Source organism: Tachypleus tridentatus, chromosome 8 (assembly GCF_004210375.1).
Source record: "Tachypleus tridentatus isolate NWPU-2018 chromosome 8, ASM421037v1, whole genome shotgun sequence".
NCBI classification, from domain to species: domain Eukaryota; kingdom Metazoa; phylum Arthropoda; class Merostomata; order Xiphosura; family Limulidae; genus Tachypleus; species Tachypleus tridentatus.
This window is the reverse complement of record NC_134832.1, coordinates 126,199,394-126,223,362: the sequence shown is the minus strand read 5'-3', so window position 1 is coordinate 126,223,362 and position 23,969 is coordinate 126,199,394. Positions and strand designations below refer to the sequence as shown.

Below are 23,969 nucleotides of genomic sequence, written 5' to 3'. Positions count from 1 at the left end.
AAGGCTTTGAAATATGTTAGTTATTCTGGTCCTAGCAAGGTAACTCAATCTCCGACTCTCGCATGCCATATATGTCGTGAGGCTCGTGACTTTACAACTTGTCTGAAAGGCGACGTGACGATATAACCTTTAAAATGAGAAGTAACGTTGAGGTTAAGTTTGTAACGAAGAAGCTGATAAACAGTATTTCTTTCAACCTTCTATTCACTCTATTAACACTCAAACAACAGCGAATGCAAAAGAAACTGCTGTCTTGAATGTCTTACCACAATATCACTTCAAACTTGTGAAAATGGACTACTGGTCTCAAATGGTCTCAAATAAATAAAATTTATTCTTTATAACTTCTTAAAATTTCTTCTTTCGTAACTGAAATTGTCCTGATTTCTAATTTTGTGTTGCAGAAAATTTTCAAAAGCAGTGAAAACTCCACAAATCTTACCAAGAATAAATGTTTATTTTTTTACTTTCGCAAAGCTACACGAGAGCTATTTGCCCTCGCTGTCCCTAATTTAGCAGTGAAAGACTAGAGGGAAAACAGCTAGTCATCACCATCCACCGACATCGCTTAAGCTATTCTTTTCACCAAAGAATAATGGGATTGACCGTCACCACGACTTAAAAGGGGAGCATATTTGAATGGAAGGAGGTTCGATCCCGCGACCGTCAAATTGCGAGTCAAGCACCCTGACCATTTGGCCATGTCAGGCGAGGAAAATAATATACCAATGGCATATGAAACTTCAAACTCTCAAACACTTTCTCACCTTAGAATAAAAATGTATTGGCTTGAGCCATATAACGTTAATTAACATCACTCTAAATAAGTATGGTAAACAGTTGAATTTCAGTCTCTTATGCATCAGTACTACACACTACAATATTATTTAATAAAGGAGTCTACTGTTCTACCGCCAGTACTCCACGGTGGCGGGAAAAATCATGTCTAAACAGTGGCCGAAATTACTGTTCGTTGTTACTATGCCTGATATGACAATTTTAGTGATGCAACGGAGGCTCTAAGCAAAGATAGAATTCAAAATGCTAGTTGACAAAAATGAAGTTTATTAAGTAAACAACTTGATAATATTACTGGATTGCGAATAATCTGAATAATATTTAAATTAATATTGACGTAAGCAGATAGATAATGATTGTAAGTATTGTTATTGTAATTATTCATAACTGGTAATTTTTTGGGGTTCATTCACCATATATTGCTGTTTATATATATGGGAACCAAGCCAAATTTTTACCAGTAGAATTCCTAACTGTTTACTCCCGCAGATGCAAACATGCTACATGTTAACCATTTCTTTGCACAATCTGTCAAAATAAACGTGACTCGTCACTCGTAACGTTATAGGTTATGCTGAACATTTTTCTGGAACTTTTCTTGAAATAAGGAAGAGATTTTCTGTATTTACTAGTTTTTTCTTCTTTTCTTTTCAACGATTACATAAACATAAAAAACACTAAAATTATGTTTATGCCAAAGAAAAACTACATGACAAATGTGTCTTCCATGTAAATAGGTCACTACATTTTTTTTTTGTTTTGGAATTTCTCACAAAGCTATACGAAGGCTATCTGTGTTAGCCGTCCCTAATTCAGCAGCGTTAGACTAGAGGAAAGGCAGGTAGTCATCACCACACACCGCCAACGCTTGGGCTACTCTTTTACCAACGCATAGTGGGATTGACCGTCACATTATAACGCCCCCACGGCTAAAAGGGCGAGCATGTTTGGCGCGACCGCGATGCGAACCCGCGACCCTCGGATTACGAGTCGCATGCCTTAACACGCTTGGCCATGCCGAGCCTGGTCACTAAATACAAACCGTTTTTTAGGAGTATATTTAAAGGTGTGATGAACAACTAAAACCTCCATCATTTAAATCCTTTCCGAATAATCTTATTCTTAAAGACAAAAATTCTTTACACTATTTTTGACTCGTGGTATAATTTTCTGTTTATTTCTTTAGACATCGAAATTGATAATGCTTTCTAGAAAGTTTATTTATAGCAGGGTATCTTTATTATATTTTTTCAATACGTTTTGTTTTTCACGGTAATTACCTTGGAATATTATTTATTTATTCACTAGTATCTAAATTTAGGGACTGGCATGGCCAGGTGGTTAAGGCACTTGACTCGTAATCTGAGGGTTACGGGTTCGAATCCCCGTCACACCAAACATGCTTGCCCTTTCAGCCATGGAAACGTTATAATGTGGCGATCAATCCCACTATGCTTTGGTAAAAGAGTAGTCCAAGAGTTGTCGGTGGGTGGTGATGACTAGCTATCTTCCCTCTAGTCTTACACTGCTAAATTAGGAATGGCTAACGCAGATAGCCCTCGTGTATCTCGTGTAGCTTTGTGAGAAATTCAAAACAAATTCTAAATTTAGGTAACTGCGAACTTTTGTGAAAGTTACTGACTGTTACGAAACTTTTAATTACTTGTGATAGCCGTTCCTACTCTTTTACCAACGCATAGTGGGATTGACCGTAACGTTATAACGTCCCCACGGCTGAAAGGGCGAAAATATTTGCTGTGATGGGAATTCGACCCTCGGATTACGAGTCAAGTGCCACAACCATCTGACCATGCCGGGCCAAAAGAAAAAACATTCGTTCGTAATATTTTTACACATAAAAGAGGGGAGAGGGAGATTACGTTCGTGATGAAATTAAACGGATTTATAGAAAATTTCCTTGTTTTTCATTTTAAAATATAATTAAACAGTTTTAGGTACAATGTTTAGTAAGTTATAATTTATTCCAAGGAAAATGAAAGGAGTTTTCTTTCGAGAAAACCTATAGATAAAATAATTTGAGATTAAAATGTTTTCGAAAACGAAAGTTTTCTTTTTTCGTTAAAACGGTAATTTAAAGTCAAGTTTAAAACTGCTTTTGATATACGATATCCTTGTCTGTTTAACCTGTACTAGTTAAGTTATTTTTCGAGAAGATCTCTATTGTTACAGTTTTTTTGTAAACATTGTTGCTACATAGCCTATTACCAGACTTCACTGTCTTTTACGATTTTGTGTTCCATCTAGTGTGCAAAATACCAACTATATTGTATAAATTAAAGTCGTTTTAAAATTTATGATATAATAACATTATATCTTAAAAATAAAGAAATGTATATATATATATATATCTTTACACTTAAACTATCTTGTGAGTAAAAAACCTACATCCACACATAAACGTATGTAAAAAAGGAGGTTGAAAAGATTATATAAATTTCACTTGATTAACGATAAACGTAACAAGTTTGGTTTGAATTTCGCGCAAAGCTACTCGAGCGCTATCTGCGCTAGCTGTTCCTAATTTAGCAGTGTAAAACTAGAGGGAAGGCAGTTAGTAATCATCACCCACCGCCAACTTTTGGGTTACTCTTTTTACCAAGGAACAGTGAGATCAACCGTCACATTATAACGCCCCCACGGTTATAAGGAACGAAGATGTTTGGTATGATGAGGATTCGAGCCTGCGACCCTCGGATTAGGAGTCGAATGCTTTAACCACCTGGCTATGCCGCACCTTTATATAGCTCAAGATGACACCCATTCCTACTTTTTTTATAGCGTTCGTGGTAACACCAGTACCGATTTGTTTTTGTACAATTTACAAGACACACTAATACCAACTTGTTTTATTTACCGTTCACCATGACACCGTAACTGATTTGTTTTCACACCGTTCACAATAACACTAGTACCAACTTGATTTTATACCGTACACGACCATTTTAGAAACTGATCACAGTGACATCGGTACAAACTTAATCAAGGCGGCACCGGTTCCACTGCTATTGTGTTTCGTTTTGTTTTTTGCTGTTTACGGTGACACCTGTGCCGACTTGTTTTTATACCGTTCACAGTAACAATAATACCAAGTTGTTTTAATATCGTTCACGATGATACCTGTACCAATTTGTTTTTACACTTTTCGTGATGACAATCTGATTTGTTTTCATACCATTCACTACATGTGAATAGTACAAAGTAATTTTGTTTTGTGTGTTTCAATACTCACTATAAAAATCAATCTAAAAAATAGAGTAAAATCGCTTACAGTATACCGGGGACTCCAGGTTTATTTAACGGTATTAACTACAGCATTGATTAGGTGCATGTTAATATGTTTACGGGAACACCGTAAACAACACGACATACACCTTAAGTAATTTCGTGAGTGATTATAGTTTAAAAAAACATGTTTAAGAACCGACAAACCAGTTAATGCAAGGTTAAAACGCCCCCATTATTAACGTCATAAATTGTTACGTTCCGCAAACTCAGGAGATGTCAGGTTGATGTTTCGTCTAAGTGCAAAAACAAAGAGGTTCAGATCACATCTTCTTCTTTCATTGAGTAAAACCAAACCTACAAAAGAAACTTTTAGACTCGAGGAAATATACAACGCGAATTAATAATAATATCTTTGGTGTTGTTTTTATGTAGTATTTCTTATGACTGGGGCCCGGTATGGCCATGTGTGTTAAGGCACTTGACTCGTAATCCGAGGGTCGCGGGTTCGAATCCCCATCACACAAAATATGCTCACCCTTTCAGCCATGGAGACGTTATAATGTGACGGTAATTCTCACTATTCGTTGGTAAAAGAGTAGCCCAAGAGTTAGCGGTGGGTAGTGATGACCAGCTGCCTTCCCTCTAGTCTTACACTGCTAAATAAGGGACGGCTAGTGCAGACAGCGCTCTCGTGTAGCTTTGTGCGAAATTCACAAAAACCAAAAACAAATTCTTATCACTGTTGGATAGGTTGAAATGTTATAACTTTCAGGATACAAGAGACACTTGCTTTTTCTTGTGCCTTCCTTTATAGTTAATTTTCTATTAAATGAACGCTATAACTCGTACAGTACTGTAATCTGTCTGTCTCTACTGTATAAATCTTATCTGACACTACGAAAATACAAAGAAAAACCAGGATAATACGACGAAAAGATATGCGTCAGAGAATTTATTGGTTCGCTCAGAAAGCACGTGTACAAAATTCTCAAGCAGCTTCATCTATACTTTAAAGTTATATTACTTTTTATTTTGAGATTTTTTTGTTTTGTGCCAGAAATAAAATTTCAGAATTCATTTAGATTTTAATAATACCCATTTAATATTTAAGTTTACACTGTTTGATACTTTATTTCAGCTCCCCGCTAGTACAGCGGTATGTCTCCGGATTTACAACGCTAAAATCAGGTGTTCTATTCCCCTGGGTGGGCTGAGCAGATAGGCTTTGCTATAAGAAAAACACACACACTTTATTTGAGAAAATGTATAACCAGAGATCGAATTCTATGTTCACTATTTTGATTGGTCATACAGTGGTCAGGGTACATATTATTTTGTAATTCGTCCCCTACTTACACTGTCAGTTTTTGCTTTAACGCAACACTATACAATTTGCTACCTGTGAGGATCGAAGGTAAGATTCTGATGTTATAACCTTACTTTATAAATTCGGCTTAAGAATAGAGAATAAAACATCACAACTGTTGTCACTCAGTTCATGGATGCTAAAAAAAAGCGTGTTGTTTCAGCACTCATTCTCAGCATCGGGTGGGTAAACAGGAATTCTCCAGGCTTAAAGCGCTGAAATCTGGGTTTCGATTCCTTATAGTGACTAGAGCACCAACAACACATTTTTTTCGCTTCGTGTGAGTGTGTGTTTCTTATAGAAGCCACATTGGGCTATCTGCTATGGCCACCGAAGAGAATCAAACCCGGATTTTAGCTTTGTACATCTGAAGGCTTACCGCTGTTCAAGCGGAGGACTTGTAACCTCGTGTCAAAAAAGAAGAGAAAACAACATAAAACATTAATATCTGGAGTTAATCATACTTCCAGTGGCCCAGTTGTAAGCCAGTGGGCTTTACCACGCTACAGATCGGGCTTCGATACCACGGGTTAATCCAGCACAGATAGACCACTGTGTAGTTTTATGTTCAGCGACGAACAAACAAGCATTAAAAATTATGAATTTCTTCATGAGATGAAACATCGTGTAGTAAATATCAATTAGTATATTATTTTGTGATTCTTTACAGAGGGATAAACATTAGTGCGTTATATAAAGAATATTGGATTTTGTAAATATAATAATCGGTATTTAAAACTAAGTCAGGTAAAGTTTGTGAAATGTGATAAAAGACGTTGTAGAAAAAACATCAGTGAGGTATTTGTTATCCGATAATTATATACTCTTACACCTCTCAGCCTTAATAATTCACATAACATTTAGTAAAATAAACCTGGTTATGAAATTTTCGTTATAAAAATTAAATACGTTTAAAATACCTGGAATTTTTTATCAGTGTGAAGATCTTTTAATATCACACCTACTGTATCACAAAAAAAGCTGTTAGTTTTTTAATATACTGGCGTTTGTGTCTTGTGAGGTTAAAAGCATATTCGAAATATTTCGTTCCTATGTGTAATAATATAATATAAATTTTAAATGCAAAAGTTACAGGCATTGTATTTCAGTGTGAGTTATCAACTGGTAACTTCTCAGTCGTTGCTATTCAATATTCAAATCCACATGGCATTAATAGCATCCCATTCAAGACGGACATAGTTGTGTCGAAAGAACAACACCACGTGGTCGTCATTATAGTCTAAAGCTGCTGTAAGTGGAGTTGACATGTTCTTCCTGTAAACCACAAGGGTGTCCACCAGCTTTAGAAACTTGTCCGAGGAGACGTCAAAGTTGTGCATCATTTTGTCAATAGTCATGCTCAAACAACTGTCAGGAGGTTGTGGATTAGCTGCCAATAAACAGTCACTTGATAGAGCTGGTTCATATGCTTCGCCTGAGAAAGATGGTTCTATCTCGTTGTTACTGACACGGACCTTAAAAATAGCTTCAAAAGTCAGGGAAAAGTCTCCATTAGTAATACTTTTTTTTTCATATTTACTTACTAATTTCTTTCGAACATTTTGTACAGTCTTGTTACAAACAATGTACCTGAACTATATAGCTTGTTCAGCAACAGGCCATAAAATGATCGACTGAGCTTCTGTTCGCATCAAGAGAGTTGCTATGAAAAGCTAACTTAATAGTAAATTGGATTTGCTTGAAAACTTCGTCAAATATCAATGTTTTTAACCCCTCACCTATGCTAACACACACAATAGCTATAATTTGTATAAAAGGCTCAAACACTAAGATAGCTTGATCTTCTAATAATATTTCACAGTTTCATTTATTCTAAACAAACAAGAATTGTCTGTTGTTCTCTGTTAAAAGCTAATAAAAGTCTACGTACCTTATGAGGGCTAAATTTCCTAATAAATGTTCACAGTTCAAATTGTTTTCAAACAACACAGGATAGTCTAGTGTTAATTGTTAAGCCTTTCCAGCTAAAACGTCGGTTTCAATATAGTATTTTAGTTTAATTATTGTTTTGTAAAAAATACACATCATGTTAATTTATATCTTATTAACAAACAAAGGTAACTCCTGGCTCTCTAATGAACGGAAATTTATTGGTTTGCGCTTAGAATTCTAGCATTTTATTCCATATTGCTAAATTATAAACATATAAACACTATTATTAGGGTTATGTTTTAATGATATTGGTGTACGGCATTGGAAACATTTATTACTCTATCGTTTTAGTATCTACCATGAGGACTATATATTTAACATTACATATACAACAATTTTGTTTGGTTGTTTTTTATAAAATTCCAGGTAGAGAAAGTGGACAAAAGTAAGTGGACACCCGACCATCACATCCATATATGCTTGTTGAGCGTCTCATTCCAAAACCATGGGTATTAATATGGAGTTGGTCCCCCCCCCCTTTGCTGCTACAACAGCCTACACTCTTTTAGGAAGGCTTTTCACTAGATTTTGGAACATGACTGCAGGAATTCTCTCGTATTCAGCCACAAAAGCATTAAAAAGCATTAGTGAAATCGGACACTGATGTCGGGCGAGAAGGCATGGCTCGCAGTCGACGTTCCAATTAATTCTAAAGGAGTTCCATGGGGTTGAGGTCAGGGCTTTGTGCAGACCAGTCACGTTTTTCCATACCAAGCTCGGCAAACCATGTGTTTAGTGGCCTCGGTTTGCGCACAGAGACATTGTCTTGCTGAAACAAAAAAAGGGCCTTCCCCAAACTGTTCCTACTAAGTTGGAAGCATACAATTCTCTAGAATGTCATTATATGCTGTAGCGTTAAGGTTTCAATTCACTGGAACTAAATTGCCTAACTCAAACCACGAAAAACTGCCCAAAACCTTTCCACAAAACTTTACGATTAGCACTATGCATTCAGGCAGGTAGCGTTCTCCTGACATCCATCAAACCCAGATTCATCCGTCAGACTGCCAGATAATGAAACGTGATTCATCGCTCCAGAGAACGCATTTTTACTGCTCCAGAGTCCAATGGCGGTGTGCTTTACACCACTCCAGCCGACGCTTGGCATTGAGCATTGTGATCTTAGGCTTGTGTGCGGCTGCTCGGCCATGGAAACACATTTCATTAAGCTCCCGACGAATAGTTCTTGTGCTGACGTTGCTTTCAGAAGCAGTTTGAAACTTGATAGTGAGTGTTGCAACTATGGATAGATGATTTTTGCACGCTACGTACTTCAGCACTCGGAGGTCCCGTTTTGTGAGCTTGTGTGTCCTACCGCTTCGTGGCTTAGCTGTTGTTGCTCCTAGACTTTTCCACTTCACAGTAACATCATCTTACAGCTGACTGGGGCAGCTCTAGAGGGCAAAAATTTGAAGAACTGACTTGTTGGAACGGTGGCATCCTATGACAATGCCACGTTGAAAGTCCCTGAGTACGACCCATTATACTGCCAATGTTTATCTATGGAGATTCGATAGATGCTTGATTGTATGCTTGATTTTAAACATCTGTTAGCAATGGATGTGGCTGAAATAGCCGAAACCACTAATTAGAAGGAGTTTTCACATATTTTTGGCCATGTTGTGTAAATTTGAAGGCTTACGATCCTAAACATTATAGAGTTTGCTTTCCTGTGGGGGACAGAATGCTAAAAACAACAAACTAAATTATTTTATTAATGTATATATTAGTCCATTCATTCGAAGTTTTATTCTTTTTTTGATAATACCAGTTTTGTTTTTGGTTTGTTGTTGTTGTTTTTGCAATTTACAAGGAAACTTTTCAGTTTTACTGCTTTGTTTTAAAGTATTATTATAATAATAATGAAAATTAAAATTCCCTACCTGTTTTGGGAAAAAGATGAGTTTCACAGACGAACCTCTCAGTTTGGGAACAGTCTTCATCATTTAAAAATGGATGGATTACGCCACTTATTAATGACCCTATAACTGCACAGTCTTGTTGTAGAGTGTAATTATCAGGTTTGTTTGGTGCCCAGATACTATTAGATGTCATGAACTCGTACGTGGCCAGCGATCCGTCCTCGAAGACCCAGACACCTTCTTGTTGTTTATCTGATATTCCAATCCAGTAGTAAACGGTATCATCCACCAATAGACTTTTCACAAAGTCTAAAGCTTTGCTGTCTTTTATGACAGCTAATCTTCCGCTATCATTCTTACATTGTAGACGGGAGTCCTCAAATGTTTTTTCAATATTGTATACACGAAAACACTTAGTTTTATATCGGTGATATTCTTTCGGGCAATCTACGTAAAAAAAAAATAATAATATATTATCCACCCCATTTTATGTTCGTTACTTGCATTTGTACGGAAATAAATCAAATCCATAAAGTGTAACGTCTAATTTATAGTAAAACACACTATGTACAATATTAGACCTTTTTCATACGACTTACCGAAATATACAAATTACATAACATATTTAACTGGATGTTGACATTACGTAAGTTTACTTGTTTTTGAACATCGCGCAAAGCTACACGAAGACTATCTGCACTAGCTGTCCCTTATTTAGCAAGCTAAGGTTAGAGGGAAGGCAGCTAACCATCACCACCCACCGTCGTCTTCTGAGCTATTCGTTTATCAACAAATAATGGGATTGACAGTCACTTATAATGCCCCACAGCTGATTGGGCGAGCATATTTGGTGTAATGGTGATTCGAACCCATGGCCTTCCTATTCCTACTCGAGCGCTCTAACCACCTGACCATGTCAGGCGGGTATACTGTGAAAGTATATTCGTAGGGTTACATGAATAGTATGTTCATGAGGTTACACAAGTGATATGTTCATTAGGTTATTGCAGCATATTAATAGGGTTACATAAAAAGTATATTCATAGGGTAACAAAAGCAATATATTTATTATATTATATTGGAATATTAATAGGTTACATAAGTAATATATTGAATAGGTTACGATAGCATATTCAGTGGGTTACATAATTAATATATTACATTATGTTATATTAGCATACGTATGGGGTTACATAAGCAGTATATTCGTTGGATTGTATTAGCATATTCATAAAGTAACATTAGAGTATTCAAGAGATTAAAAAGTAATGTATTCATATAATTATATTAGCATAGTCGTAAGCTTACAGTATAATATATTCATAAGAATACATAAGTTGTATGCTCATAGGATTATATTAGTGTATTGATAGAACTATATTAGTATATCCGTAATGTAATACTTTCAATGGAAAACGTAAGTATCATATTCGTAATTTAAGGTCTGTAATTAAAAACTGTATATATACCTTGATTTTAAGAGGTTGCAACGTGAAATCTATTACTATAAGTGTGTCACCTCTGTTAGGTCGGCATGGCCAGGTAGTTAGGACGTTCTATTCCTAATTTGAGAGTCGCGGTTTCAATCCCCGTCACGTCCAATATGTTCGCCCTTTCACCCATGTGAGCGTTATAATGTTACAGTCAACCCTACGAGTTAACAGTGGGTGGTGATTACTAATTGCCTTCCCTCTAGTCTTATATTTCTAAATTTTGGACATCTAGCTTAACTAGCTCTCGTGTACCTTACCGCAAATTTGACAAAACAAACAAAATTATTTCCTTTAAAGAAAATTTGTGTAAAGATTTTCTATCCCAAAATGATATTTTAATTACTATCTGATAAAAAATCATTAAATATTTTTCATATCTTTTTAATAAAAGTTTAGCTACAAACACTATTTGATGGTTATAGTTTGCGATCAATTTTTCGAGGAAAAACACTTATAAGATAGTTATTCCTTCGGAGATATTTGACTCCATTTCAGCACGATGTTTCTCATTGCTTATTCCTTTCTTGAAGACAAGTTTGATACATATTAAAGCTTGTTTTATTATAACAATTTAAGTTAATTTCAAGAAACCCAAGGTATTCTATCAGTTCGCTTTTCACCTTGAATTTTTGTTACACTCTTAGATGTTTTATGATATATCCAGCCGAGCTGTAGTTACATCAGTGGAGTAGTACATTAAAAATTATACATTAGATTATTTTCCAATAACGTCCCAACAAGCAGTTTTCTTTTGAAGAGGTGATTGTCTGTAAATGGTGATTAACAATAGGGTTATAGGTAGGCTAGTGAAAACAGTTAGTACTTTACATTGATATCTGTCTAAACAAAGTAGGCTTAGCATTTAACTAGGATCGCTGTTCACATTCAAAGTCGAGGTTTGTAATTTTTGTGACTTTTTAAAGCTGGTTTATATTCCCATTCGATATCATGTAACGTTCGAAATAGCACCCAGTGGATAAACGATAAGTAGTTGAGGATAATAACGGAAAAATCTGTTTTCAATACCTTCTATAGCTTTGTGTTTAACTGGAAACAAAGAAACCTACAAATAGCTTTCTAACGTTAAATTATGCTGATATTTTCTCATCTCTAAATATTAATATAAAATCGTTGAAGCTTGTTTAAAAGTTTGAATAGCCGAAATACAGAGTATTTTTTCGACGCTCTATCTCTAAGGTAGAGCTGTGATTCGATATGAAGAGAAGAATTATATTACTAGCGCATAATATAAAGTAAAACAAGTAACGAGTTCTCATTATTGTCATTATGATATATTGCAATTTGCTACCCTCTAGTGTTACATCTCTATCAGCTGGTTATAAATTAGTTGTAATTTTTGCTTCTCTTTGTTAAAAACTGACCTCAGTCCCTCATTCCAAATGAAAATCGTGCATTGTCCGATGAACAGAAATAGAATAAATTCAGAAGAACTATGCTATCAGTTATGTGAACTATAAGGTAATATGTGTATATATATATATATATTTGAGTTAAATTTAAAAATCGAAATACATACGACTAAAACTTTTGAGTGTGAACTGTAATAATAATTGTAAGTTAGTTTGAAAAGGGGACACGTACTTGAATTGATAAGAATAGTCTGCTTCATTGAGTAAAAGCCAGTGATACAAAGTAAGAAGAGAACAATTTAACAATATACAGTTTTATGTAGAACAAACAGAAGTACCCGTCCTCAGTGGTACTAAGTAAGAAGGGAACAATTTAACAATATTCAGTTTTATGTAGAACAAACAGAAGTACCCGTCCCCAGTGATAGTAAGTAAGAAGGGAACAATTTAACAATATTCAGTTTTATGTAGAACAAACAGAAGTAACCGTCCCCAGTGATAGTAAGTAAGAAGGGAACAATTTAACAATATTCAGTTTTATGTAGAACAAACAGAAGTAACCGTCCCCAGTGATAGTAAGTAAGAAGGGAACAATTTAACAATATTTAGTTTTATGTAGAACAAACAGAAGTACCCGTCCCCAGTGATAGTAAGTAAGAAGGGAACAATTTAACAATATACAGTTTTATGTAGAACAAACAGAAGTACCCGTCCTCAGTGATACTAAGTAAGAAGAGAACAATTTAACAATATTCAGTTTTATGTAGAACAAACAGAAGTACCAGTCCCCAGTGATAGTAAGTAAGAAGAGAACAATTTAACAATATTCAGTTTTATGTAGAACAAACAGAAGTAACCGTCCCCAGTGATAGTAAGTAAGAAGGGAACAATTTAACAATATTTAGTTTTATGTATGTAACAAACAGAAGTACCCGTCCCCAGTGATAGTAAGTAAGAAGGGAACAATTTAACAATATACAGTTTTATGTAGAACAAACAGAAGTACCCGTCCTCAGTGATACTAAGTAAGAAGGGAACAATTTAACAATATTCAGTTTTATGTAGAACAAACAGAAGTAACCGTCCCCAGTGATAGTAAGTAAGAAGGGAACAATTTAACAATATTCAGTTTTATGTAGAACAAACAGAAGTACCCGTCCCCAGTGATAGTAAGTAAGAAGGGAACAATTTAACAATATACAGTTTTATGTAGAACAAACAGAAGTACCCGTCCCCAGTGATAGTAAGTAAGAAGGGAACCCAGTGATAGTAAGTAAGAAGGGAACAATTTAACAATATTCAGTTTTATGTAGAACAAACAGAAGTACCCGTCCCCAGTGATAGTAAGTAAGAAGGGAACAATTTAACAATATTCAGTTTTATGTAGAACAAACAGAAATACCCGTCCCCAGTGATACTAAGTAAGAAGAGAACAATTTAACAATATACAGTTTTATGTAGAACAAACAGAAGTACCCGTCCCCAGTGATACTAAGTAAGAAGGGAACAATTTAACAATATACAGTTTTATGTAGAACAAACAGAAGTACCCGTCCCCAGTGATAGTAAGTAAGAAGGGAACAATTTAACAATATTCAGTTTTATGTAGAACAAACAGAAGTACCCGTCTCCAGTGATACTAAGTAAGAAGGGAACAATTTAACAATATTCAGTTTTATGTAGAACAAACAGAAGTACCCGTCCCCAGTGATACTAAGTAAGAAGAGAACAATTTAACAATATACAGTTTTATGTAGAACAAACAGAAGTACCCGTCCCCAGTGATACTAAGTAAGAAGAGAACAATTTAACAATATACAGTTTTATGTAGAACAAACAGAAGTACCCGTCCCCAGTGATAGTAAGTAAGAAGGGAACAATTTAACAATATTCAGTTTTATGTAGAACAAACAGAAGTACCCGTCTCCAGTGATACTAAGTAAGAAGGGAACAATTTAACAATATTCAGTTTTGTGTAGAACAAACAGAAGTACCCGTCCCCAGTGACTGGATAAACTTAAGTTAATCTATCAATTTAAAATATTTCATGGACTTTAAAAATGTCAATTGTTTTACACTGTTGATTTCATTCATATAAAGCCAAATCCCTGAGGTACTCATACCGCCTAACTCTGAAAGATATTGTTGAACATTTTACTCATAATAACAGCCACTCAACAATAACGTACAGTAAATTTACATTTTTATTTCTCACCTTACGTCATATTTTCAACATGAATGATAGTGTGGCTATTTTCTAATAATATAATGTAGAATATCCTGCTTCTGAAATCAAATTTGGTATCAACATTATTCATGGCTATTCTCCCGTCATTTTAAAAGTGAATATTGAGCGCTGTGTTCCTCTCGTGGGGACTTAGGTCTTGAAGACTTGAAAGAGTCAGGTACTAGTTAGAATTATTGTTAATCTTTTGTCTGGTTAACTGGTAAACCGGTTTTTGTTTACTACTTTCCTTTTCAGGGCTACGTCAGTTTATTTCTTCACATTGTGATATTACTTAATATGCTTATTGTAAAAGTATTTGGTTTCTGAGAGAGTTGTGCTTGTGAATTTACAACTAATTGTATAAACTGAGGTAGTAAGGGTGTATGGCATTCAATAGCTACTTTAATAACTAGTGTGATTTTGTCTTCTTGATTTTGAAGGATTCTGTATTGTCTTATAAATTCTTAAAATATGTTTTGGCTGCTTCGGTTATTTGATTTAATGTTTCGTCTTGTAATACATTTGAGTTTTTGTGTTCTGCTCTTGTTTACATGTTTCTTGATTTTGAGTGTGTTTACATGTTTCTTGATTTTGAGTGTGTTTACGAGTTGCCTGTTCATATGTGTATGATTTAATGTTTGTATTTTTGGGTTCTTAAGGATTTGGTACTGGTAGAAAACGTGTTCTTTTTCTTATGTTTTGTTTGCTCCAGGATACAGTGCGTGTTATTTTATATGTTAACTAGTCGTGTTTTGATGTTATTCCATTCAGGACAGTCTTTGTAATTTGTTGTATGGTTGTTGTTAGCAGTCACAGCAATGTGGTTGTATGTCTGCCTTGGGACAGTCTAAATCTCTGTGCTCTCTCACACAACGTGGGAAATCCTTGCAGAAAGATGCCAGATGTCCATTGTGTTAAGAGTTGTAATACTAGTTACAACTATCGCTGTTGTTTGTGGTAATATGCTCTGGATATATTGTGTTTCCTGTACGTACACTTTAATTATATTTGTAAGCTTTGTATCCTCTTTGTGAAGTTTTTCAGTTGCTTTTTGTGTTTCTACTGTGAAGCTGTTTGTTTTCGCTTGCTTCTTTTGTTTAAGTCTTGTCTTCTCTGTACGTGCGGCTTTTGAAACGCAGCGCGAGATGTGTTCGCAATATATAAATATTAGATAATTTGAACTTTGCATCCATGAGAGAAGAACAAGCTAGTAATTACAACAGTTTTCATGTTACTGGAGTTACTTGGTTGATGCAGCCATAGTTTTCCAGTTATTTACCAAACGATACGCAAACATCTTTTTGAATGTATTTTCAAACCTCACTTTTGATTTAAAATACAGGAGATAGCAGGAACGCAGTACCCCACCACCAAAAATTACACGTTCCGTCTATTCCACATAACGTTCGAAATAGCACCTCCCCTCCCCAGAGACTAATGAATGAGCTTTGCTCTGGGGGAAAGCCACCTTATTGATCATTGCCCTTCCAGCGTCAGGTTAGTATACTTTTTGTTATTCATGGAATGCTTGTGTAGTAACACTTCGGGGCTATAAATAAGATTAAAAATAAAATTTGTATCTAAGTATTAAATTAGTTTAAACACTTCAAATTATATTTGCAATTTAGTATTACATATTTTTTATTTGATAATACTTTATTTATACAAATATCATATTTTTCGTTTAATGTTAAAATATTTATGAAATATAAAAGAATTTTTGAGATTTTATACCCCTCGCTTGGACATATGTCGTGACTGCTGCGCTACCTAGTGCTATATTTTGTTCATTATCAAAATTTACTGAATAACACACAATTGTGTAAAGAATATCGTAAGTACTAATAAGTTGTATGTTTTATTTGTTAATTGAAAGAACACAACATTACTTACAGAAAACTTTTCTTCCTGGTGACAAAAATTGAAAGGAAATATATTTCAATTAAACACCGTATATTCGGTTGTTTGTTTGTTTGTCTTTTGAATTTCGCGCAAAGCCACTCGAGGGCTATTTGCGTTCTATTCAGTTGAATAGCAGTTCGGTTAAATTCACGGTTAATGTCTCAAACATATTAAACAAAGCAAATTTGGTTAGTTTTCTTTAATCAGTTTGATTGATTATTTTAATTTATGAATTATTATTTCATGAAATGCACGCTAGATTTCTCTTAGCCCGCGATTGATGAAATGAATAGAAAATAATAAGTGTTCGAACTAGCTTAAGGCTCATAGAGGCAAGCATGTAAAAAGTAAAAACCAAAGGTTACAAAACAAAAGATAGCTCTTAAATAATAAACTATTTATATTTTTTAGAAAAAGAAAGTGCGATGGTGCAAAGCTTGGTACAAAGTACAATTATGGAAAATAGAAAGTTATTTAAATGCCCAGGAACAAAAAACACTGTAGTTCAATAAAGACACAAATCTATGAATGCATTAATGTAAACAGGTAGTACTGGGACGTATATTCCTCTCAAAAGTTTAGAGATAAACTTTTTTTCTAGATTTGATCTCTTCCCTTAAAATACTTTTCTGGGATTACAAAGACAAATGCGGCCCCTACACCCTATTTAATTTGAGATATGACACTGCCTACGCTGTCATAGATGCTAGATTTTAAGACAAGTATATCATGTGTCACATATAAGACATTTTATTTCTACTCTGACTTAGAAAAGTGCATACTTGTGTTGACCAAAACCTTTCTCAATGATTACCGCAGAATTGTGCATCTTAATATTTGTTTTACTAGTTTACATATTATACAGGTTCATTTTTCCCTCGGAGGTGTATCACTTGAAAATCTCTTAAGCTTGTACTAATTCATTTTTAGTCACATCAATCACTTGAAAGGTTAGAAAGACCTGAAGTCTTTGTAAAACTATTTTTCACAGTGACCGTGACCTTGTGATGTGGGTTTCAAATGGATTATGAGAAGTCCTTTTTCACTCGAGTAACTATGTAGTAGTCGATTCAACGGACTTATAATGATAAAATTCTGGGTTTTGTTTCCCGATGGAAAATGTATCTAGCCCATGGCAATAAAACAAGAGTTTTGTCCGTGGTTTTGATAGGAACAGTTTTTTGTTTCATATTAAAGGTAGACGTATCATCATCCCTTGTTAAATTCTAAATTGTTTATTTTCGTGTACGAGGCATTTGTTTTATTTCCAATATTTGTACTCGGTCTCTTCCTCCTTTTAATCAGGTTCAAATTCGATTTCATTCTGAAATGCACTTCCTCACAAGCTTTTTGTCAGAGAGACTCAAAATTTATCAGAAATCAGTTTATTTAATGATACTACACAACTAAGATGAACCCATTCGAGTGGTAATTAGATCAGCGAAAAGCTAAGTTTACAGTTAAGAGGTTGGCCCTTTCTAAGGGTGTTTAAGGGTGTGAATGAAAGTAAAAATTACCCAAAAACTTTGATGATAGAATGAAGTAAGAGTACGAGAAATAAAATGAAAATCAGTAGAGATAGCTTTAAGTTGTGACAACTGTAAATATCTGACTTACTAGCTACACATCGGGCTATCTGATATCTACCCACCATGGGTATCGAAACCCGGTTTCTAGCGTTGTTATTCCGCAGACATACCGCTTTACCACTGAGGGAGGTAGGAGTAGTCAAAAGAATAATGTCTGCGTAAGAAAAGTGCTTAAATTTACAACGTTTAGAAATTTATGCTTTACTTTTCAGCATAGAGTTACGTGGGTCACTGTTTTAAAATATAATATAAATTAAAAAGTGGTCTGGAGAAATTTAAAAAAAATAGAAACAAGAACAGCAAGAACAGGATAAATGGAGAGGTAATTCAACTAGCAACATTGATCGGAAGAATTGGTGAATGAATTCTACTTGGAAAAATACGATAACATATTTTAAGAAAGATATTTCAATGAACAATAGGCCCAGCAATACAAGCTTGGATACAGGATTAATGAAACAGTAATAAATGCATAATACTTGAGCTATTGAAGTAGAGCTCAAGTAGACTGTTCTCGTGGGAAAAACAGGTACATACAGTCAAAGAAAAGGCTAGAATAAAATTAGTGTATCTCTCACCACGCCCTCTTCATATTAAAGTCCTTAATTGTTATTAAATTACACTAACTAGATCTAAACGGATAATTTATGTCTTTCTATAAAATTACAGATTCGAATATATTACCCATATATATGATTTCTGCTTCTTCTCTGTTCTTGTAAAATCTTGCCACCACCACTCGAGAAGATTCAGTTATATTTGGAAATACTTCTTCGACTGGTTTCGTATAGATCGGATCTTCGTTGAAATTAGCGCTTCTATAGAGAGAAACGTTGGAACGAAAGAAGAGGAATGGAAACAGTTGGTTTTCAATGTCTATGGCAACCGCAGCGCTTACAAATTCCTTCATGTTTTCTGCTGGTTTAGTCTGAATCGAAACCTAATTAAAAACAAGAAAAAAGGTGGAGATTTGATAAAACTTCTAAATAATTAAACTGAGCGAACAGAATAGCCTTTTAAAATGAAATATACATATTTAAAATATAATTATATTCACTACACATGTTTATTATAGCATATATAGACAACCTACCTAATTGACTCCAATACAAAATCATAATGCTAATAAAGCATATGTAAGCGCATAAAAATATTTTAATGAAAACAGAAATGAATTATATGATGTTTCAAATCGAACAATCTAACGAATTTGTATATGTATATTATTTGATAACTATAAAAAAACACGTAAATAAAACATCACTAAATATTTAAGAAATTCACAAGTTATTTGCGTAGAATTCAAATTACTTCCGCATTTTGTACGAAGTAACTTTTATATAATAATAGTTTTGTTATCACAAGAACTTCAGACACAATTGTAAAATCATTCAGAGCGTCTTATTGGACTTTGACTTTTATTTGTTTCTTTGTTTGTTTTGAATTTCTCGCAAAACTACACCAGAGATTTCCGCGCTTGCCTTCCATAATTTAGCAATGTAAGACTAGAGGGAAGGCAACTAGTCATCAACACCCACACCAATTTCTTGGGATACTCGTTTTACAACGAATAATGAGACTGGTCCGTCACATTATAACGCCCTCACAGCTGAAAGAACGAGCACGTTTGGTGTGACAGGAATTTGAACTCGCGACCCTCAGATTACGAGTCAAACGCCCTAACCACCTGGCCATGTCACTTCAGTCCAGGCAGTCATGTTAACACAAGATGGTAGTCACGTAAAACAGTATAAAATATCTGTCTTGTTAATGTAGTCCAACAAAAACATTCGCTCTTGACATATTGCATTAATATTAATATGCTTTCTGGTAGATCTTACACAACTAAAATTCAGGTTTCAATATCTACATTAGGAAGAGCACAGATAGTTCATTTTGCAGATGTGTCCTTATGAACAAACAAAGAATATGAAATTTAATCCTCACATATCCTTATGTGTGCACAGACTACAGAACCAGATCAGAGATCAATAAACATAACCTTTGTAATTTTAAGCTATTAACAAGTGGGAAGGCAGCACAGCTGCTATTAGAACTTTGCCCAAATCTTTGAAACTAATAATGGATTAGACTGTCACTTTTATAGCACACCAACCAATGAAAGTGCGAAGTGTGTTTAGCGAAATCACTTTTCGAACCTTGGACTCTAAGTTCCCAATTCGACACGCTAAGCATCAATAAATGTGTAGGTCAGAGTTTTCCAGACCTGGACCGGGAGTCTGTCAGGAAAAAGTCATATATAGCAAAAAAGAAACTGGATGAACCGGTTGAAATTAATTTTATAAAAGGTGGAGTTCCGTGTATGATTCGAAATGAGTTGGAAAATTACAAAGTTTGAAAAGTGCTAATATACGTTTTAAAGGGATAATACAAGCATTAAAAAAGCTATTAAGTATTAACTTTCTAATACGTATTCTATTTTATTTGAAAGGAAACGCTTTTTAAAACGTCGACCATACACACATACATGGTTCATTTATATACGACCATGTTAAACAGACACTCATCTATGATAGTTTAATCTAGAATTTGTTTTTCGACATTGCACTGCTGATTAATAACTGTTTATATGTTTGTCCTCGTAAATTATCGAACTGAAGCGACATCAGTTTCTATTCAGAAGTGTTTTTCTACTTTATACCTGAAAATGAGAGGTTTGCGTGCAGATAGCAGATATTTTTCAGTAATATCAGAAACAGACCTCCTTTTGGAAGTATTGAAAATATTCTAAACCATATATTTTTACTATACTTATAAATTAAACTAAAGGAAGCTCTTAAAAGCTTTTTTGTATTCGACTAAATAACCTCTCATAAACTGTCATAAACTCTCTTTCCAAGATATCGAAATCTCTACCATTAACGACAGATTCTACATACAAGACTAATTCTCAAGTGTTCATCCATGCATTTATACACATTAACAGGGAAATAAAAATTCAGCTCTTAAGTAAATTAATTTGTATTATATTAATTAGTATGTTATTGTCGAACTAACATTACGCTGATGTTCAAAATAGACTCTTCAGTTATGTGAATTGTTAAGAAGTATTTTCACTAATACGCTAATGTTAGCGTAGAAGAACCTGTTTAAACTAATAACGTAATAATAAACAGCCATCATCCTTCAGGCATTCATTTAGTAGTAAAAGCTGTGTAATCCTATATACATAAATATAGATAGATAATGATTTGAAGTATTTATAATTGACACTTTATGATATGGGAATGACGATATATGTTAAAGAAATACGCTGTATTCATCGTTCTGGTAGATGTAGGGACTAAGTCAGTATCTCCAGCTGTTGTTTAAATATTTACTACAACAGAATGTCTGTTTACTTTTGACAACAGAACGCATAATAAATGTTGCTCGAACTCGTCAGCTGAGCGGTATCTGTGAGGAGTTATCATATTGAAACTGTACTGAAAGCCTATTGTATAGTCTTGTTCTTGTCATTAAATAAACATTTCGACAACATACCATATAATACTTCATGACTATAAACCTACTTTAAATAAAAATGTATCTCAGAACTGCTGGTATGGGTATTAACACTTTTATTGATAAGGTGAGAACAACGTTTCGACCTTCCTGGGCCATCTTCAGATTAAAGTGACCTAGGAAAATCGAAACATTGTTCTCTCCTCATCAGTGAAAGTGTTAATACCCATACCAGCCGTTCTGAGATACATACCTTATAATAGCGTAGCTTACGACCTAGTACATAACCATCTATATATATACATACATATATCAACGTGCAATATCTTTGGACAAAAAGAGAAATCGGATATATTTTCTACTTTTACCCGAAGTTTTACAATTTATTTAACTCAATTACTTTGCGTGGCAAGTGTAATTGATGGTTACAATGGTAACGATCTGTATTCTTAAAAGTAAACTGATGGTTACAACGTTAACGATAAGAGTCTAAAATGGTATTTGTTTATTTCAACAACTGAATAAGCTAAAGATGAAACAAAATATCATCAGTTGGTTGCTTTGTTGTTACACACGAAGCTACACAATGGATTATCAGTTCTCTTCTGACTGCTGGTATCTAAATCCCATTTTTAGTGTTGTTACTACCCAGACTTACTGCTGAAACACTGGTAAGAGTAAAGAATGTCTTGTTTAAATATTTGAAACTTTCAAATAGTTTATTTATTGACGACTAATATTCTCTACGCAGTTCAAATGAGGTGACTTTTTTACGTAAATTGAAAGCCTTTTATCTTCGGCCCGGCATGATCAGATGTGTTAAGGCGTTCGACTCGTAATCCGATGGTCGCGGGTTCGAATCCCCGTCACACCAAACATGCTCATCATTTCAGCCGTGGGAGCGTTATAATGGTACAGTTATTTCCATTATTCGTTGGTAAAAGAGTAGCCCAAGAGTTTGCGGTGGGTAGTAATGATTAGCTGCCCTCCTTTCTGCTAAATTAGGGACAGCTAGCGCAGATAGCCCTCGTGTAGCTTTGCGCGAAATTCAAATACCTTTTATCCTTCATTATAATTATTTTTCCTTTTACGTTTTTTTTTAATCCTCATAGTGTCGACTTATTTTTATACCGTTTATTATCGGTTAGACTCAAACGTTGCATCATCTATATAAATACAATAGCACTGTCTGTCGCATGTCCATGGAACTACTTCACTTGATGTGGATTGATCTTTACCAAAATTACAGTGGAGATTCAGTAGATTCATGAGAGAATACATACAAATTTTCAGCTTTGTACTTTAAGATTCACGATTTTTGTGAGCTTTTTTTTTTTTTTTTTACTATTTCGCCTCCATTGTTGGATCTTTACTAAATTCGTCAAGAAGGTTTAGTGGGTTCATGCGGAGATACATGCAGGTTTGCGATTTCATATTTTGTATTTTGCAGTTTTTATGGGTGATTTTTGAGGTTTTATATTTTTAGACTAACATGTAAGGGAAACAACTTTTAACTTCCTAAGATAAATTTTCATTAAGCATGAATTTACATAAGTTTTGTTCGGGAACGGCACTCCAGCTAATATTGAATAATTGTGGTGTATTTCCTCTTACACTAGTTGTAAAAACTGACCAATATTAATGGTGATTTTGTTTCAACTTTCCTCTTACTCGTATATTATTAGAAAACCTTTAATCAGCAAAGTCATGATTCACAATCAACTTGGCACGTAATAAAAAAATATGCTTAGAAATATATTGGGTTATATGGATTTCATCGGATACTTTTAAGAGTTAAAAATCTGAAATTTGGCAGTTAATTTTGAGAGAAGTCATTTGTCTGGGCTCATAGCAACAGTTATTTATTAAGAGTAAGATGTGTTTACTTAAGTCACTGAACAGTTGATAAAGTAAATAAACAGATAAATATTTGTAATCTGTCACTTACTTCATAGTATTTCACTCCTTGATTGTTTTCGAGCTCTAAGAAATTTCTTCTCCTATCACTCAGCCGACATTGTCTTAAAGGTTTTGAAGAATCGATGTCAAATGATTTGCAATGTGCTGGATAGCCTCTCATACATAAACTAACGCATTGGGTTAGAGAAGTTACTTTAACATTCAGGGTTACTTGATGCTGTTTTAACCCATGGGCGTTTGGGATGTTGTCTGGTCGAAAAAACGTTAAATGCGGCAGACCTAAAGACCCTTCTATGTTAAAAAATGTCAGGGTTAGGTAAAAACCTGCTATCTTTGATGGGACCATTGAAAGGTATTTTGTTTTTTTCGTACTAATGAGAGAAACAAGTAGTTAAAACTTTGTTTAAGTGATAAACAAGTAGTTAAAACTTTGTTTAAATGTTAGGATGGAAATAAGCTTAAGGATGTAAAATTTAGAGAGAGAATTAAATACACAAAATTAATTATATGTCATCCAATGATAAACCAGTATTGATGATGTCATTAAAAAACTTATAATCTAAACGTACATTATTGGACAATGTGCATTATCGTCACCGATACGTCATAAACATCAACCTCTACGACTGTTTTACCCAACTCGATATGTACTACAGAAAAAAAAATTCCGACTAGATTTTTTTTCTCTCGGTGTCAAAGAAACTAATGTTAAAAAGGAAGTTGATGAAAAAAAATAAACGTAGCACACATTGACTAAACACTGAGAACAAGAATATCT

At 34.4% G+C, this 23,969-nt stretch overlaps 1 protein-coding gene across 1 annotated transcript; it reads right to left on the bottom strand.

The window, feature by feature from the left end:
* Positions 1–5,002: 5,002 nt before the first annotated feature.
* On the bottom strand, positions 5,003–23,629 carry LOC143223439 (uncharacterized). The gene is made up of 4 exons (XM_076451431.1): positions 23,220–23,629; positions 18,491–18,746; positions 9,247–9,672; positions 5,003–6,896 (listed from the first exon to the last, which is right to left on the bottom strand). The coding sequence occupies exons 1-4, from the start codon at positions 23,535–23,537 to the stop codon at positions 6,565–6,567; spliced, it is 1,332 nt and encodes a 443-aa protein (XP_076307546.1). The 5' UTR covers positions 23,538–23,629; the 3' UTR covers positions 5,003–6,564.
* Positions 23,630–23,969: the final 340 nt, after the last annotated feature.